This window comes from Choloepus didactylus, chromosome 1 (genome assembly GCF_015220235.1).
Source record: "Choloepus didactylus isolate mChoDid1 chromosome 1, mChoDid1.pri, whole genome shotgun sequence".
Taxonomy (NCBI): Eukaryota; Metazoa; Chordata; class Mammalia; order Pilosa; family Megalonychidae; genus Choloepus; species Choloepus didactylus.
Genome location: NC_051307.1, coordinates 177592071 through 177608843, shown reverse-complemented (window position 1 = coordinate 177608843; position 16773 = coordinate 177592071). Strand labels below are relative to the sequence as shown.

At 50.2% G+C, this 16773-nt stretch overlaps 1 protein-coding gene across 3 annotated transcripts in view; it reads right to left on the bottom strand.

Moving 5' to 3' along the window:
• Positions 1-16773, bottom strand: part of RARB (retinoic acid receptor beta) — a 783867-nt gene that overhangs the window by 13157 nt on the left and 753937 nt on the right. For all 3 annotated transcript variants that reach the window (XM_037845929.1, XM_037845938.1, XM_037845948.1), the window contains one exon: positions 4270-4446. In XM_037845929.1, coding sequence (XP_037701857.1) covers positions 4270-4446 — 177 coding nt within the window. The remainder of the gene's footprint in view (positions 1-4269; positions 4447-16773) is intronic.

Below are 16773 nucleotides of genomic sequence, written 5' to 3'. Positions count from 1 at the left end.
TCAATATTTATTCAATTCTGTATGACAAGACAGAATGAACATTTTAGAATAGAAGTCAGATGCTGGCACACCTGTGCTCAAAACCCAGTGACTTCATTTTACACTGAAAATGAAGATCCACGTGGCCCTACCAGATCTCACGCCCCACTTCCTCTCTCATCTCATGTCCTCCTGCCCCCTCCCCCCCAGCTCACTCCTCTCCAGTCACCTTAATCACCTCTCTGTTCTCCAGACATGCCAGGGACCCCACTGCCCCAGGGCCTTTGAACTGCACTCTCCAGGTCCCCCTTCTCCTGTTCCCGCACTTTCTGTTGTTTCATCAGGTGCCTTCCAAGTCAGTCATTTCCCCAACCATGGCATCCCCAGTCACTTGCCATCCCTTGATCCTGCTTTTTCCTTTGTAGCACTTATGGCACTGCCCAATCTGTTTGCTTATTGTCTGTCCCCACCCTCACCCCAGGAGAACGTCAGCTCCATGAGGCATGGGCTTTGTCTGTTTTGTTCAGGGCTATGTCTTCAGAGCCTACAACAGTGCCTGGCACACAGCAGGTCCCCCATGAGTACTTGTAGAAGAAAGGAAAGAAGCAAGGGAGGGGAAGAGGGTGTGAGGGACCACAGAGGAAGGGAGGAAAAGGAGGAGGGGAGAGAAACCTGAGGATTAGACAACCTCAAGGGTTGTTTGTTTTATGGTTTTTTTAAGTCAAGAGAGATTTGATCCGTTTAACTGCACTGGAGAAGAGCAGTTGAGTGGGAGGGGTGGAAGAAACAGGAAATAGATGGTAAAAGATTAATCAAGAAAGAAAACATGAGGGCAGAGCTCGGGTGCACAGGCCACTCTTGGGGCTCCCTCACTTCCTCTGAACACAGGCCTAGGATGCTACAACTCCTGGGCAACGACAGGAATATAAGATTCCACCTGCAGTGGTCCAGAAGAGTTTGCCCATCTTTGCAGACTCGTTCTGGCGACCTGCACCCTGTGGGAAACTATGAGACTCGAAGTTGGGTCTCAGAAGCCTTACTCCCTGGCCTGCCAGGGCAGCTGGCTGGGGGCTCCACACCAAAGGGACCACATGGTGCCACCGACTGTCCCCCAAGCAGGGCTGGGAGGGGGAATTTCTGCACAGCATGGCATGGCAGGGAGCCAGGGAGAGACCGGTGACAGGCTCCCCTTCCCCTGGGTACCCGTTCCAACAGGGCTTCCAGCTCATGATTATCAGTCAGCTCTTCCCTGAGAGTCTCAGCAGCCTGCAACACAACTCACCACGTCTCCTCTCACCGCGCCAGCCCTGGCGGGTGGGCCCCTGGTAACAGATGGCCCTGTCCCTGTCCGGACAGGGCACGAGACCACTGGCCTTGGACAGCACTCAGCCAGGGGCGGTGACATTCAGGGCAGCCTCGACTTCCCTTCCCAGGGGTTGAGAATAACCTCAGCTTGTGTCTGCCTGTCTGTCTGTACTTCTGGTCTTTTCCATTACATTCTCTCCATACATCAATGGCTCAAATAAGAAGATATTTCTTAATAGCTCAGCCAGTTGGCATTCTCATCCAAAAGATGCTCTTTGAAGTTGTGCATTTTTCAGGGTCTTGTGATTAAACTCCCTTTGCTACAAATTCTTGGAAATGAGCTCTTGTCTGGGGGCCAAGTAAGTGTTCCTTCTACTTCATCTCACATGACTGGAGATCTTTGCACCGCCCCTCCTAGGGGTTTCTCCCCCTCCACTGCATCCCAATCCCCACCCTTTACTCCTGTGAGGCCTCCAAGAATGAACAGCTGAAAGTTTCCTGACTCCTGCCCCAGAGGTAAAAGTGCCCACGTGGGCTCAACCCAGCCCTACCTTGCTTTCAACACCATTGACTGAGCACCCACTGCACACCGGGTGTCTCTATCCACTACTATATTTAATCTCCCTTATTTAAGTATATACCTTATTTATTGATTGCTGATTTATATTCCTATTTTATGGATGGGTAAACTGAGGCTCAGGGAGGTTAAGTGACTTGACCAAGGTCACAGAATTAGCTCCCTATTGTAGCCGACACCAGCAAAGGGCCAAGGGCTGCTTCTTGGATCCACAGAATCAAATCTGAGGAACACTGCAGGGTTTGATATGGGCAACAGCTTGTAAACAGGAGATGTGAGAAGACAGCTGCTGGAGGCTGGAGCGGGACCTTTACCTGGGTTCTAAATCTTGCGCTGACTGCACTCTGACCATCGAGCAAACAGCTTTGCAGAAACAAGACACTTTCCTGGAAGATTTCAAAGCATCCCTTTCACTCTATACGTTTCCCCAAGGGCTGGGGGTGGGAGAATCATAAAGTGTCACCATACGGCAGCTGGACAAAAGGGGATTGAGAGGCAGGGGGCCAAGGTAAGCACCCGAGTAGCAGGAAGGGTGCTGGCCCCGAGCCCCGCTGGGTGGCTGCATGAAGCAGGGGAGTCAGGATTCCCCACTGTTCCCTGGGGCAGGCATTGACTTGCTGCGTCACCTGGCCGATCACTCAGCCACTCTGGGCCTTTGTGTCACCCTTATTGTGTGGCAATAACTCCAGTCTCTACTAACATTGTGGATATGATCTGAGCCTTAGGCAGAATTCTACTAAGCAGTTGTGAGAAAAACATTTAAAAGCCTCAGGAACTGTCATCAATTATTTTGACAGTTAATATTACTATCATCATTATTGGTGTGCCCACGGTGCCTCTCTAACCTCTGGAGGTCTGGGTGGCTCTCTCCCCAGGGCCCATGCCCTGTCCTCTACCATCTCTGCCATCCTCGAGGGCCCGTGTTTATGCTTCTCATGCACTCATGTCCACATTTCCTCTCACGACTCTGGAGTCAACAGATTTGGGTTTTGAGTTTTGGCTCCAGCACCCGCATGCTTTCCAACTGGGCTGACTCACCTATCCCCAGCTCCTTGTCTGTAAAATGGGCTGAATCCCCATCCCTGGCCTGACTGAGTTGTGTGAGGCTCGGCTGAGCTGAGCTTTGCAAACTCTACAGGGTGTGGATGTCTGATAGACTGATGTTGCTCAGATGTTTAAGTTTTTCTGAATGTTCTGGGTTCACCCCAGAACCTGTGACTTGATGAGAAAGAAAACACCAGATAGGCTCTCAGGCCCCCTGGCATCTGTAGGTTACTGAATAACCACTACCCCTCCTCCTACAGTCTCATGAGGAAAAGGAAGGGCACACAAACAGCCCACCTCCCTGCAGAACTCTCCACAGCCCACCAGCCCATCAGAGGGATTATGTGTGTGCATGTGTATGTGTGTGTGTGTGTGTGTCAGAAAAAGTTTAATTATAATGAGTATTTGCTTTGCACAATAAGTTTATATTCTAAACTATGAAAGACACAATAAAAGAAAAATCTATGCTTTTAAAACACTCCCAAAGCTAACTTTACCTCCCTATTTTCTGATGCCTCCCTGGGGGCCAGCTTCCCGTCCCATGTCTGCCAGGTAGGACACATCTCTGCCACCTCTAATGGGAGCTACTTCCCTGCCCAAGAAAATGGGCCCACCATCCCTCATGCCTCATGCCCCAATCAGAGAGAGTGTGGACATGCAGCCAGCAGAGACCCACAGCGGGCAGGGGTTCAGACAGTGCCTTATCCCTTCTAAGGCTCTGGAAGCTGCAGTGTGTGGAGGCAGTGGGGAAGAGACATCCAGGATCCTCCTTTGCTGGGTTGAGAAACCTGAGGCACACAGGTGAAGGGATTTTCCCCAGCAATGGATGGGAGTGATGCGAGATCAATGAGAGTGGAGCCACCTCTGGCAGGCTTAGCCTGGAGAATCCTGATGGGCCTTTCAAACACCTAAAGGGCTGTTCCATGGAAGGGGCTGAAAACGTTCTGTGAGATTCCAGGCACAGGGTGAGAGGAGCAGCGGCGAGGAAGAGGGCCACTCACCAGCCAGATGAACTCTGTAATAAGCAGGCCTGGCTTAGATAAGAAAAGGCAGCTCTGGGAGGCAGTGAGCAACCCTTTGCTGAAGGTGCGTGATCAGGACTGGCTGGCCCCTTCCCCAAGGTCACGTAGAAGGGGTTCCTACACTGGGTGGAAATGGAAGGAAGGTTCTGTCTAACTCTAGGCATCTCTGAGCTTCCGGCAATTAATTGGAGGTTCAAGCAGAGAGGACGGAACTCAGTGTGCAAAGGAGGCACCCAGAAGCCTCTTATGGAGATCTGGAAAGCATCTCAGTCCCCTTCCTTCCACTCCTCTCTCCTCAATTCCCCAGGCCCCTCCCCGCCAAGCTCTTTGAGAAGCACATACCAGGATGTCCAGGCAGGCGGCCTTCAGCAGGGTGATTTGGTCTGCAATGGTCAAGCCGGTGAAACCTGGCAGACGTTTAGCAAACTCCACAATTTTAATAATGCACTTGGTGGCCAGTTCACTGAATTTGTCCCAGAGGCCCAGGTCTAGTCGGACTCGATGGTCAGCACTGGAATTCTAAGAAGAAGAAAAAGCACATCAGATAGTGTCTCTAAACCCAAAGTAGGCAGAGAACTCACACATGTCCTATTACTTGTGGCACTTCAGCTTTGACCTGGGAGCTCCCCGGTGGGCTGGACAAATTTTAGCCTGGATTCATCTTTTTAAAGTAACCAGAATCTTATACTTGCAGCATGGTCACTGGGTAATAGAGTAACAGATGAGGGGAAATTTCTGCTATGCAAATATTCCAGCTAATAAATGAAGAAGGAATGATAGAATGAAGATCCATTACTCTATAACCCTGATGAATCAAATAGCCCTAGGCATTGATCACCAATTGTTGGCCATGCAATGATTACGGAGGTTAATTGTACTACTCTCTCTGCTCTCATATTATGTTTGAAATTTTTCATAATAAAAAAGTGATTTGCTGATAATTAAAAACAAAAACAACAACATAATAATACAAAATAACAGCGAAAGACCTAAGAACATCCATGGGTTCTCAGTGTTGCGGCAGCCATGTATGTGGCATCAGATGAGCATGAGTATCCCCATGTGGCACTCCTTGTCCTGCCTGGGGGCCCAGAACTCTTAACCAGAGGCAGGACCAGTTCAAAGGCCACACCTGGGCATCAAGGTGAAGTAGCCAGCTGAGGGCTATGCAGAGGGGCTCCAGCTGCCCCCTCCATGCTCTCCCTGGGAGACCAGCCTTCTAGTCCCTCATGTGCTTCCATTCTAGACCCCAAGGCCCAAGTTCCTGCAGGATCCCTTATCCTTTGATTGTCACAAAATAATTTGAAGGGAACCCTTCCTCCCATCCCTGTAATGAGAGGGTTAGATTTCAGCCCAAAACTTTGCCACTTAATGACTGAGTTCCTCCATCCATTCAGACATTTGTTTATTTACTCATTTATTCCCCTCCCTTCTTCCCTCCCATGCATATTTCTTGATCCAACTCCAAACAACTAGGGGCTGGGAACAAAACAGTTGGACACACCGGACCCAGTCTCCACCCTCAACAAGCTTACAATGGAGCAGGGAAAGTGTCTGCTGCTTATTGAGACTTACCAAGGCAGGTCCCATCTAAACTTGCACTCCTCACCCCGCTGAACCCCCATAGCAACTCAGAGAAGAAGGGACATTGGCTTCACTGTAAGATAAAACTTGATTTCAGAGAAGTGAGGCAACTTGCCAAAAAGGGGCTGGAAGTGGATCCCATGTCTCCCTGATCCCAAATCCTCGCCTATTTCCCACTTGGCTCATGGGTGTGAGTGATCTCCTGCAAGCGATACCATCTCCACAAGCCTCGATCTCCCCCTATGTGAACAGGGATATATAAAACCTGTCCCTAAAGGCTGCTGTGAGGGTTAAACAGGGTCACAGGAAAGGAAGCAAATGGTGTGTGGTGTGTTCTGGGGGTTGGATCAGTGTTGGACCCTCCCCCCATCACCCATACCCACCCGTGGTGCCGCCAGAGTGCTCAGGCCACCGAGACGACTGCCTTCTCCTTTGTTGCCCTTTGTGCAGAGGTTACATGGACAGCAATGTCCTCACTCTCTGTTGCCCATTATGAGCCTCATTTTGTCTTTCCTCATTTGAGGGGTAAAGAGGATGCTCATAGCATAGACAGGCAATAGGACACCACCAAGAACTTGCCAGAGATTACTGACGGCCCCAATTTTTGGCCAGAATACCCAAAAAAGTGTTCTTGATTTTGTTTTGGTTTTTCTTTCTGTAATCTCCAAAGCAGGGAACGTTCTGGCCTTGGTCACTGCTCTCTCCAGGGCTCATATCTCTAATGTGCAAGGAGCCGAATGGACATGGAGTATCTATGTCTTCCCTCCTCCCGTGGTAGATTGAATCATGTCCCCCACAAAGACATGTTCAAGTCCTAATCCCTCAGGCCGTGAGTGTGAACCCATTTGTACAAAGGGCCTCTGAAGATCCTATTTGCATGAAGCCAAATTGAATCAGGGTGGGCTTTAATCTATAAGGCCAAAGCCTTCATAGCACAGGAAATTCAGACACAGTCAGTTAGGTGAAGCCAGAGAAGGAGAGGGAGAGCTCACCACAGGACGGAGGCAGAGATGCATCCACAAGCCAAGGAACCCCAAGGACGCCAGCAAGCCAGCACCAGAACACCACAGACCCCGGAGACAGCATGTCCTGGCCATACCTTGATGCTGGATTGCTAGCCTCTTAAATCGTGCGATGATAAATTCCTGTTGTTTAAGCCACCCCATTCTGTGGTAACTGCCATGGAGCCCTGTCACAGGCACCTCCCTTCCGCCTCTGGAGTCATCTGTGGAACTGCATTGCCCTGCCCCTACGCCCATGGGGTGTGGGTAGGGCTAACTCCCTCATGCTGGCCAGGAGGGCCCTTGACTCTGGTCTGGCCAATCAGAGTGGTCTCTTCTCTGGGCCCACAGTGATTGGTTCAGGCAAGGGCAGGGGACCCACAGCAGCCAATGAGGCTCATTCTGGGCCTCTGGATGGACCCACTGGGAACAAGACGCCCTCTGTCAGCAAGGGTTGCAGAACTTTCAAGGGCCACCAGACAGGAGACCTCTCTAAAAATAAAGCCAACTTAGAGAAAAGCTAAGCCAAAGATGGAGGGGGGAGGGGAAGAGTGGCTCAGTCTTGAAGACACTGTTTAACCCCCTACGTCCAGCCATGCCTCATCCACACCAGGACTTCTTCTACTTCTTTGAGCTTTCTTTCTATCACCAACCACAGAAAGAATTATGACAAAACATGGTTATGGCTTACAGGGGTTTTAGATGGGAGAGTTTCACATCATCCCCCATCCCCACCCCTCTCCGTGAACCGTCAAGACACAAAGAAGGCTGACCTCCTGATTGCAGCAAGCGCCCATCACCTCCTGCCTGGATTACTGCAGTGGACTCCTCACTGCTCTGCCTTGTTCCACTCCAGCCCCGCTAGAGTCTGTTCTCATCAAAGCAACAAGACAAGTCAGATCAGGACACTCCGCCGCTCACTATCTCCACAGCTTTCTCATCTCGGGCAGAGTCAAAGCCAAAGTCCTTCAGGGGTCCGCAAAGCCCTCCAAGATCCAGCCCCTCCACCCTGTCCTTGTTTTCTCCCACTCGCCTCCTTGTTCACTCCAGTCCACTCACATGGGTCTCCTTGTATCCCTGTCTCATTCTGCACGAGCCAGGCAGGCTCCTGCCTCAGGGCCTCGGTACTGGCTGCTCCCTCACCTGGAGGGCTCTTTCTGAGATATCTGCCTACCTCACTCCCTCATTCCTGCAAGCTTTTGGTCAAATGTCACGTTCTCTTTGAGCTCTCTCCTGTCCAGTCCGTTGGAAATTGTCACACTCTCCCACCATCAGCCCTCCAGAAGTTCCCCATCCTGCTCTATGTTTATAGTACTAATTTCCTTCTAACACACTCTGTGATTTACTTATTTATGTGGGGGTTTCTTGTCTGATTTTTCATTGCTGTTTAGCAGTTTCTAGAATAGTGCTTAGGGCACAGTAGGGGCTTAACAAATGTTTGTTGAATGAATCAGTGAGTGAATGGAGTTCCCCCAGTCCTTGCTTGTTGTAAAGATCCCAGGACAACTGTCATTTGAGGATGAGGCTCAGAGAAGCTGCTTCTCCTGGGCCGTGGCCTGGGCCTGCTTATGAGGCCTTAAAGCCAGCTGCATCCAGAGGGAGAACTGAGTCATCCACAGACAGGCAAGGCTCCCCAGGCCGGCCGCTTGGCCCCCTGACAAATTTGAATAGTTCAGTAACAGGTACCACGCATCTCAAACAGTAATCTTTAGTTTCCCGCCTCAGTTAAAACGAGTCCCCAGGAGTCCATAAAACCAATGCTTGTTTTTAGAGTCAGCAAGAAAAGCCAGAAAGAAAAGTTTGCATAAACTCTAAGCCAAAGGGATGCCACAGAAGACATAAAAATGTGGTGGCCCGCATTGCCTTCTGCAACGTGGCTCGCAGAAAGGACGCGTGCATCCTGCAGATTTATTTTATTTCCTCCTCAAGGACCTTGGTGGAATACAGTACACTCAGGGGAACATAAGATCAAGATGTGCGGCCATTTGGGCTGTAATTAAATTTAATAGCCAGTTTATTCAGTTTGTAGGAAGATGACATGGAAGAGAAGGACAGGGAGCGAGCTTACAGTAGGAAATCATTTTCCCATAGAGTATCCATCTGGAAAAAAAGACATTGCCCCGACCCAGCAAGTGTGAATGAAATCTTCATCAGCATCGTATGAGGTTACTTTATCATGTGCCAGGGCTGAGAGAGGGGAGTCTGTAGCACCTTCTATTAAAAATAATGCACAGCCATCTTAACGGCATGTAAATCTAACTCACTATTATGCAAACTGAAGGAAAGAGGCAGTTAATAAAACACAAAATAACTGGGTGTTTTATTATACCGGTTGCTGGATTCATAAGCATGAGGCTTAAAACGGCTTATATTTTATCTTCCAGCTGCGGCAAATGCAGAGCTTTGTCCTGTTTTGGTTGGTAATGAAGGCGGTTATAGGGGCACTGAGGGAAGCACGGAATTTCAGCAGCCTGCCTGGAAGTGCAGGGAGGAAAAACAGGAGAGGAGGAAGGGAGGGAAGGCGAGTGAGAAAACGGGATGGTGAGGAGGGGGTCCCTGCTGGCGGTGTGAGGCCCACTAATGAAAGCAAGAGCAGAAGAGGAAGAGGCAGGCCTGTCCCTCAAACTTCCTTTCCTCCTTCAGCTGCCGGGAGGAGGGCAGTGGGCTGAGGGGGCTGCAGGTAGACTCAGTCACTCCCAGGCAGTGAGTCAGGCGCAGCCCCAGCCGCCTTCAGGAACGCAGAGCCGGAGCGGCCCATATGGAGGAGCCCGCTGCACAGCCCCCCAGGGCCATCTTTAGCAGCAGCAAAGCCCAGCCCCACTATGAAATCCAATTAAATGGCAGTTTTTGCCACATAAAATGGATCCCTCTCTCCTGCTGGTTGGAGTCTCTGCTACAATGTGCTGCTTTTCTGATTGGTGTTACTTTCGGAACAAGACCCATAAATGGAGGTGGAGTCACCAGTGTCTTCAAAATCCAATTTATGGGGGCTCCCGGATGCTACAGTGTTTTAACCAGGGCTGCCTGCTGGTCTTTCTTAGCTAAGGAGGAAATACAAAATTTCTTATAAACAGTTACAGTTCCCTGGGAATGGGGGTCCATCTGCCGTTCCCCCAGGTGCCTGAAGTCTTTGCTCTCTGACCACCCTGAGAGGCTGATGTCCTTTCAAATTTTATTTGAAGAATGCTCCTGTCACTCACAGTCCACTTTTTCCATTTTGTATGTGTTTTCTTATTTAACAGCCGCTTATTTAGGGCTTAACTCGTGGCAGGTACTGTTCTAGGTGCTCTACATTTACTAACTCACTTGAATTCTCACAACACCCCGTGAGGTAGGTACTATTACCAAGGAATTTGGCTGAAGAGGAGGCTGAGGCCCAGAGAAGTTAAGAAACTTGTGCAAGATGCCACAGCTCTTCAGTGGAGGATCCAGGCTTCACACCCAGGCAGGCGGGCTGCAGCTCTGCACCATGATACCACATCCCCTTCTCATGCTTGGCTCATCCCTTTCTGGCCTGGGCTTTCTGTCCCCTACAGCCTGTTGCATTTTGCTCTCCCTCCTGGTGGGAAACTCTGCATGCTTCCATGAAGTGGCTAAAAGATCCTTGGCATCACTAAGGAGCCAGGCCAGCAGCTCCTTTTAGTCAACAAATATGTATCTTGGCACTGTGACAACATGGCTTCCGGAACACACCCACTCGGGCATGTCCGCCGGTGGGAGGATCAGCAGAGAAGCTCCTGAACACACGTGCAGCATTCACCTCAGAACCGGATGCCTCGACAGGTGGGAGAAGGCGGCTTGGCAGCCACCCTGGTACTCCGGGTGGTAATTTGGCACTGACTTCAAGGCATGGCTCAACCCATGCCTAGAGAGGGCTCCGAGCAGTGAGAAATGGGAAGGGGGCAGGCAGGCAGGTCTGTAAGGACCTGCCAGTGCTTCCTGGCAGTCTGGCTAAGAGCAAGGCCAACACTGCAGGGATCTCATGAAGGTCATGTTTTAGGGGGTCATCTAAGATTCCTGGGCTGACATATGAACCCATAGGGACCCCTCTGGATAGCTGCAGCCCCTTCACCCCCTGGTGGCCTTGGAGATTCAGATCTTTGGTGGAGTGCAGGGGTATGGTGGAGGTGTAGATCAGGCCCCAAAGGCAATTTTTGAGATGGCAGTTTTGAGGTGGTCCCAGCTGCTGTGAGGAGCCATGGATGGCTTCTGGAATGTCAGGGGGACCTCCAAGAAAGAAAAAAAGCTCTGTCCTGCTTGCCTGTCAGTCTTCTGGCCAGAGACAAAGCAGCCAGGAGTCTCCCCTCCCCGCTCATGGCAGTGCTTCTCCTCCAGACTAGAAATCCCCCTTGGCTCTCTGTGGCCAATGTCCACATACTTCATCCTAACATACAAAGCCCCCAGCAAGCTACCCTCAACCCGTCTCCTCAGACTTCTAGCTCTTGCCTTCCATCCAGACCCTCTCTGCAAAACTCCTGGCCATGTTGACGCTATTCCCTCTGCTGGGAACATTATTCGCCTTTTCTACCGCCCAGTAAGATCCTGGGTGCTTAGCACAGAGCCTGGAGAACACTTTTCTTTAAAAGCTGAGGACTTATGTCTGCTGCCGGAGGTTTCTAAATGCTCATAAACCTTGTGACAAAATTTTATTTCCAGCTAGACTTCACAATACAGCTGCAGGCATGGAAGGGTAAACGCCCACACACTCCAGTTCTGTACTCGGTAGGTAGACAGTACGTGTTTGCAGGGTTAATGGAAGAAAGGTCAAGGTGAAAAGGGCTGGATCAAGGTCGTGAGGTGGCAGAGTGGAGACCAGAACACAGGCCTGGCCACTCCCCTTGCCTTCCACCCCACCTGCTGCGCCTCTCTTCTGAGGCCTACCCACCTCCCACCCCCCACCCTGAGTTTTAAGTTCTCAGTCTCTGGGCAACCACATGTGTTAATTGTCTAAAAAGAAAGCCAACCCTGAATGGCTGTAACCACTCACAATATCCTTCCTTTTCTAAAGCACATGTCTCCTGGAAAGTATTTCAGTGGTTTAATGATTCTGTTGGTGGTCATTTTTCTGAGTAGATTAAGGGCTCCTTAAATCTCCATAGCTCAAATGCACGAGCCCCTCGGAGGGCAGCTTACGTCCTGTCCAGCCCTGCAGGTTGATAAACAGCCGTGCACAGCTGAGCAGTGGGACGCGGCAAACAGCCGGGCTCCTGGAAACTGCTCATTTCCTGCCCACCACTTTTGTGTTCCAGAACATGGGCAGGTGGCTCTAAAACACTGATAGGACGTTCGTAACAGGATCAAGATGTGGAGACCTGCCTGGCCCTTCTGCAGACACTCCGTACCAGAAACTGGGCACGGGGCTCTGACATGGTTTTCTCATTTAATCTTCCCAGCAACCCCATGAGGGAGGCACTACTACAATACCCAGTATACAGATGAAGGAGCTGAGCTTGAAAAGATGATGTGAATTTTCCAAGCCCACACAACTCCTAAGTAGCCCTGCCCAGATTTAAACCTGTATCTATCAGGCCCTAAAGTCCAAATAAAGCAGTTGCTAGTGTTCAACCAAAGGAAGCAGAGTAAACATCCTCAAAGCCAGAATGTTTCCTATTGATTCTATTTTGGAGAGTTTATCTATAATTAGCCACTTCCCTGCTTTCCACAAGGAATCTACCTTTTTAAAAAAAAAAATGAGGTGGGTCACTGGTTAGGACCCTTTCCAAGGAGACTAGCTCAGAAGCTTACTAGTGAGGGTTTTGCTCAAGCCTGGGGGGCAGAGGGTGACGTGCACAGGTTTCTGCCTCCCCCACCCATTCCTGCTGCCTCCTGGGACCTGACCATTTGTCCCAAATCCACCCTAATTAGGAAAGAAAAAGGAACTACTCTGTCAAAGATCTGGAGGTGGGTGGCTAGCTGATTTTTTTTATTCCTCTCTGCCCACTTATTCCAAAGGCACCCGACAGGGACAGCAGGCTGGGGAAGACGGCAGGAAGTTGTCTTGCAGTAGAAGTAACCACCTATCTAAAAAAAGCTTTTTATAAAAAACGTTAGACTAGGAACTAAAGCTTGCAGGGGATGTTTTATAGCTGCTGTTATTTATTTATACCCCCACCTACTTCCAAAAGGATGTGAAGCCATTTACAGTAAGAACCTATCTCGTCTGGGTACAGGTAATAGAAATGAAGAGAAAAGCCAGATGAGAGATTGTATCCGAGCAGCCTCAAGTCAGCGAATGAGCAGCGAGAGTCTCCAGGGAGGTGGGGCTGCCCCGGGGCTAGGGGCGCCCTCTGGAGACGGAACTTGAATTTCTATATTCCCTGCTTGAAAGAAAGGCACAGAAAAGTCTCCGTGAAGTGCTTGGGAGGACAGGTCCTGGTTGAGGACTGATGGGGTCTCACCCCCAAGGAAAGGTGTGTGGGAAGGGCCCCTGGAGGCCCTCAGGGAAGCCCCTCTGCCTTAGGCCCATCAGCAGACCCTGAGAGTAGAATCTGAATGCAAATAGCTTATATGGGAGGAGATCCCAGGAAGCAACGGAAGAGGAGCGGGGAAGGGAGATGGGAAGGGAAGGCAGGGGTTGGGGGGCGTGACGATCAGATCATCACTGAGGGCACCTGGGGCTTGATCTTGTTGGGGAACCCTGGGGGATGGTTTAGAAAATGCCTAAGAGTTATCTACCCAAAGGGGCAAGGATCTAGGGTATTTATCCAGCAATGTCTATTTACCACTGGCTGGGGACTGCTCCCGGGGATGTCATCGCCCCATGTGTGAGCCAAGCATGCCCCGGCAGCCGCAGGAAGCCTCCGAGCAGAGTCAGGGGCTCGCAGTGTGTGCCATGGGGATATGGGCAGGGTCTGACAGCAACCCCTGCACCCCTCAAGACAGCTTGGCAGGCAGCCTCACTGGCCTGCAAGGGAGTGGAATAAAATCTCTGGCATACGGAGAATCTAGAAGGAAAAGCTGCTGGATCCAGAGGGAGGACGTGGGGGAGAGAGGGTGGTAGAGGCTCTGGTGAGGCTGACCCAGAATCCCTGGCTGGCTTTCGGTGTGGGAAGGAGCTGTGCTGACTGATGGAGTGAGGACTGTCTGGAGCGGCATTTTGGTCCCAGGCCCTGTAGGAGTCCAGGCCACTCCAAGGCATGGGTTCTGAAGGAGACCAACGCTACAGGCTGTGTCTGCCTCGCCCTCCTCCATGCCAGCGCGGGCACCAGTTCACCTGGTTACCAGGAGGGTCAGGGCCTGGGGATTCAAGCACCTGAACCCTAGGGAACGACTAGGCCACACTCAGACACCTCCACCTGGGGAAGAGCGGAGGCGACCCCTGTCTACAGCGGCAAATGACCACAGGTGTTTCATATAATGTTTCTCACCCCATGACCTGGCTCAAAATTCTCTTCTAAGAAGCCTTCCCCACGGATTGCTCTCCTTTATCTTTTTTTGGAGCTAAAAGTTTGATTTACTCTTTGACACCTGGAGAAGGCTACATCCTAATTAGATGTCTTCAGTGGCTCCTGCTTCCGTTCTACCTTGTCGGCCGCCCTCCTGACATGTTCTATGTTAAGTGAGGTGGTTAAAAGAGCTGCCCTGGAGTCCGACTGTTTGGGTTCAAATCCCACCTCTACCACTTGCTGGTGGTCAGACATGGGGAAAGTTATTTAGCCTTTCTATGCCTTGGGGTCCTCATCTATAATATGGGTGCAATACCCACCCTCATAGAGTCCATTTGAGGAGTAAAAGAGTTAATTAGAGCACTTTGCATGGTTCCTGGTACACAGTAAATGCTTGATAAATATTAGCTGTAATGATAATGAAGAAGATGATGATGATAAAGAGTCTGATTATAAACCATCAATTTCTCTCCATTATTTACAGACTAAAATACAAACATCAGTTGGCATTTAAGACTCTGCAAGGTTTTTTCATTCTCACTTCCCACTCACTCTCAACTCAACAGAACCCCACCATTCCAGAGACCTGTTTTCTCTCATCTCTTCCTTGAGAACATTCCCACTGCCCCAGCCTGAACGGCCCCACCTCTTAGGACAGGACTCACTCACCTGGATTCTTAGCACTGTATGTAGTTGGAGATCAGCAAATATTTCTAAAATATAAATAAAAACAAATTTCTAAAATATAAAATGCTGTGCTCCTTGGCACTGGTTATTAACCACCTTACTTCTCGGTACGACCAGCTGCACCTAGCAGGGAGCCAGGTCTCCAGGAGTCAGTTCACAGCCAGGAAGTGAATGTGGCAGGTGCTGGAATTGGCCACAGCACTGCTGGAAACATTTTCTACGTCCCAATCTGGAAGCTTTTCATGAACTTATTTCCTCCTCCCAAACATCTCATTGTATCCCCACCTGACAGACTGGAAAAATGCAGCTGAGAGAAGTTAGGTAATTTGCCCACAGTCACATGGTGGGTGGGTGGCAGAGCAGGGTTTGAACGGTGTGAGTGTGGGTCCAGCACCCTTCTCTTGGTGCATGGCATTGCCCTCTGCTGCCTCTGGGCACATGGGCCTGCTGTATCTCCTGGGTTATAAGAGAACAACTATAACAATGTGCTTTCATCAGTTGTAGCAAATGTACCACACCAATGCAAGGTGTTAATAATAGGGTGCTACATGGGAATCCTGTATTTATTCACTATTGTTCTGTAAACGACTGCTTAGGTTCAAATCCCACCCCTACCATTGCCTGGTGGTCAGATATGGGGAAATGGGGAAAGTTATTTAGCCTTTCTCTGCCTTTCGTCTGTAATATGGGTGCAACAACAACAACAACAACAACAACAAGCTCCCTATGCTTTCCAGCCTTGTTCTGCTTCTGGGTCCCTGCCTGGCTAGGACTGTGCTCCCCAGGCTCAAAGGGGCTCATTCACTGAGTCAAACACCGTCCTGGGCCTGACAGGCTGGTTTGGGAGCTCCAGAGCCTGGGGGGCACACCAGGGCCTCTCCTCCTCCCTGACACTCCAGGGCCTGGGTGAGCCCCAAAGGTCATCCTGGCCCTCACTCCTCAAAGTACAGTTCATGGTCTCTGCTCTTCAGCGTGTGATGGCTGCAGCAGCAGCATCGGCATCTCCTGGGAGCTCATCAGAAATGCAGAGTCTCAGGTTCTACCACAGACCTGCTGCATCAGAGGCTGCATTTTAACAGGACACCCCTGGTGCTCTGTGTGCACACTGAGGTTGGAGAAGCCCTGCTCTCTATGTCCTTGGTTCATGCAGGGTCCCTGACCACGTAACCCCAGTGCCAGCCCTTCAGAAGCTGGTGCCATCCAACGGTGCAACCTCAGAGCCCCAGACCTCAGCAGGGCTGCGACAAGCTGCCGTGGCACGTCCCAGCACTGATTTTTTCCACCGCAAACCCTCTGGTCCTGCTCCTGGTCACTATCCCATTTTATAACTCTAAATGCAGCACCAGCTGCCTGACCAAGAATTGCTCAAAGCCCCACTATTCACTGTTCTCTTTTCTTTCTGGCATCACTATTTCATCTCTTCTTGCTCTTTTATACCATTCTTTTTCTAGCACGCCAGTCACCAAGTCAGCAAATATTGCAATATTTGTATTTTTTTTTAAAGTACATTTACTAACATGTTAGGCAAGCAATACATGCCATTTAAAGAGGCCAGAACTACATTCTAGTAATATTCATTCATTCATTCATCAAATATTTGAGTGGCTATTACATCCCATACATTGAGAATATACATAACACATGCAAAAATCACTTAAAAAATTAAAGAACCTCATCATGTCTCCACAGGTGCATCCTAGACCAGCCAACATCTGCCTCTTACTGCTAGATCTCACTTTCTCTTCCCCCATCTCTTTATTTCTAACTTCAGTTAGAGCCATTCCCAGCAGAGCACTGGGGAGGAGAAGGGAGCACCCACCCACCCACCCACCCTGTACTTCCCCAGGCCCCAGCTCTGGGGTTTTGCACACCCTCTCACTGAAGACAGACACTGGCCCCAATGATCTTGGTTGAATCATACCACAGATTGGTGTTTTTAAAAGATGCCCCCTCACCTCCACTGAGTCCCCACTGGGCTCTGTGTGACTGTCCACCATGACACTGCTTTCACTTGTCTCCTCCACCAGACCATATGCCCTGAGAACAGCCACTCTGTCTTATCATCCATGTCGTCAGTGCCAAGCTCACAGCCTGGCATATAATAGATGCTCAGTGAATATTTGAGTGAATGTGTACATGTATGACTGCACGGAAGGAACACCATCCTATTCAGTGACTGTCCAAAGACC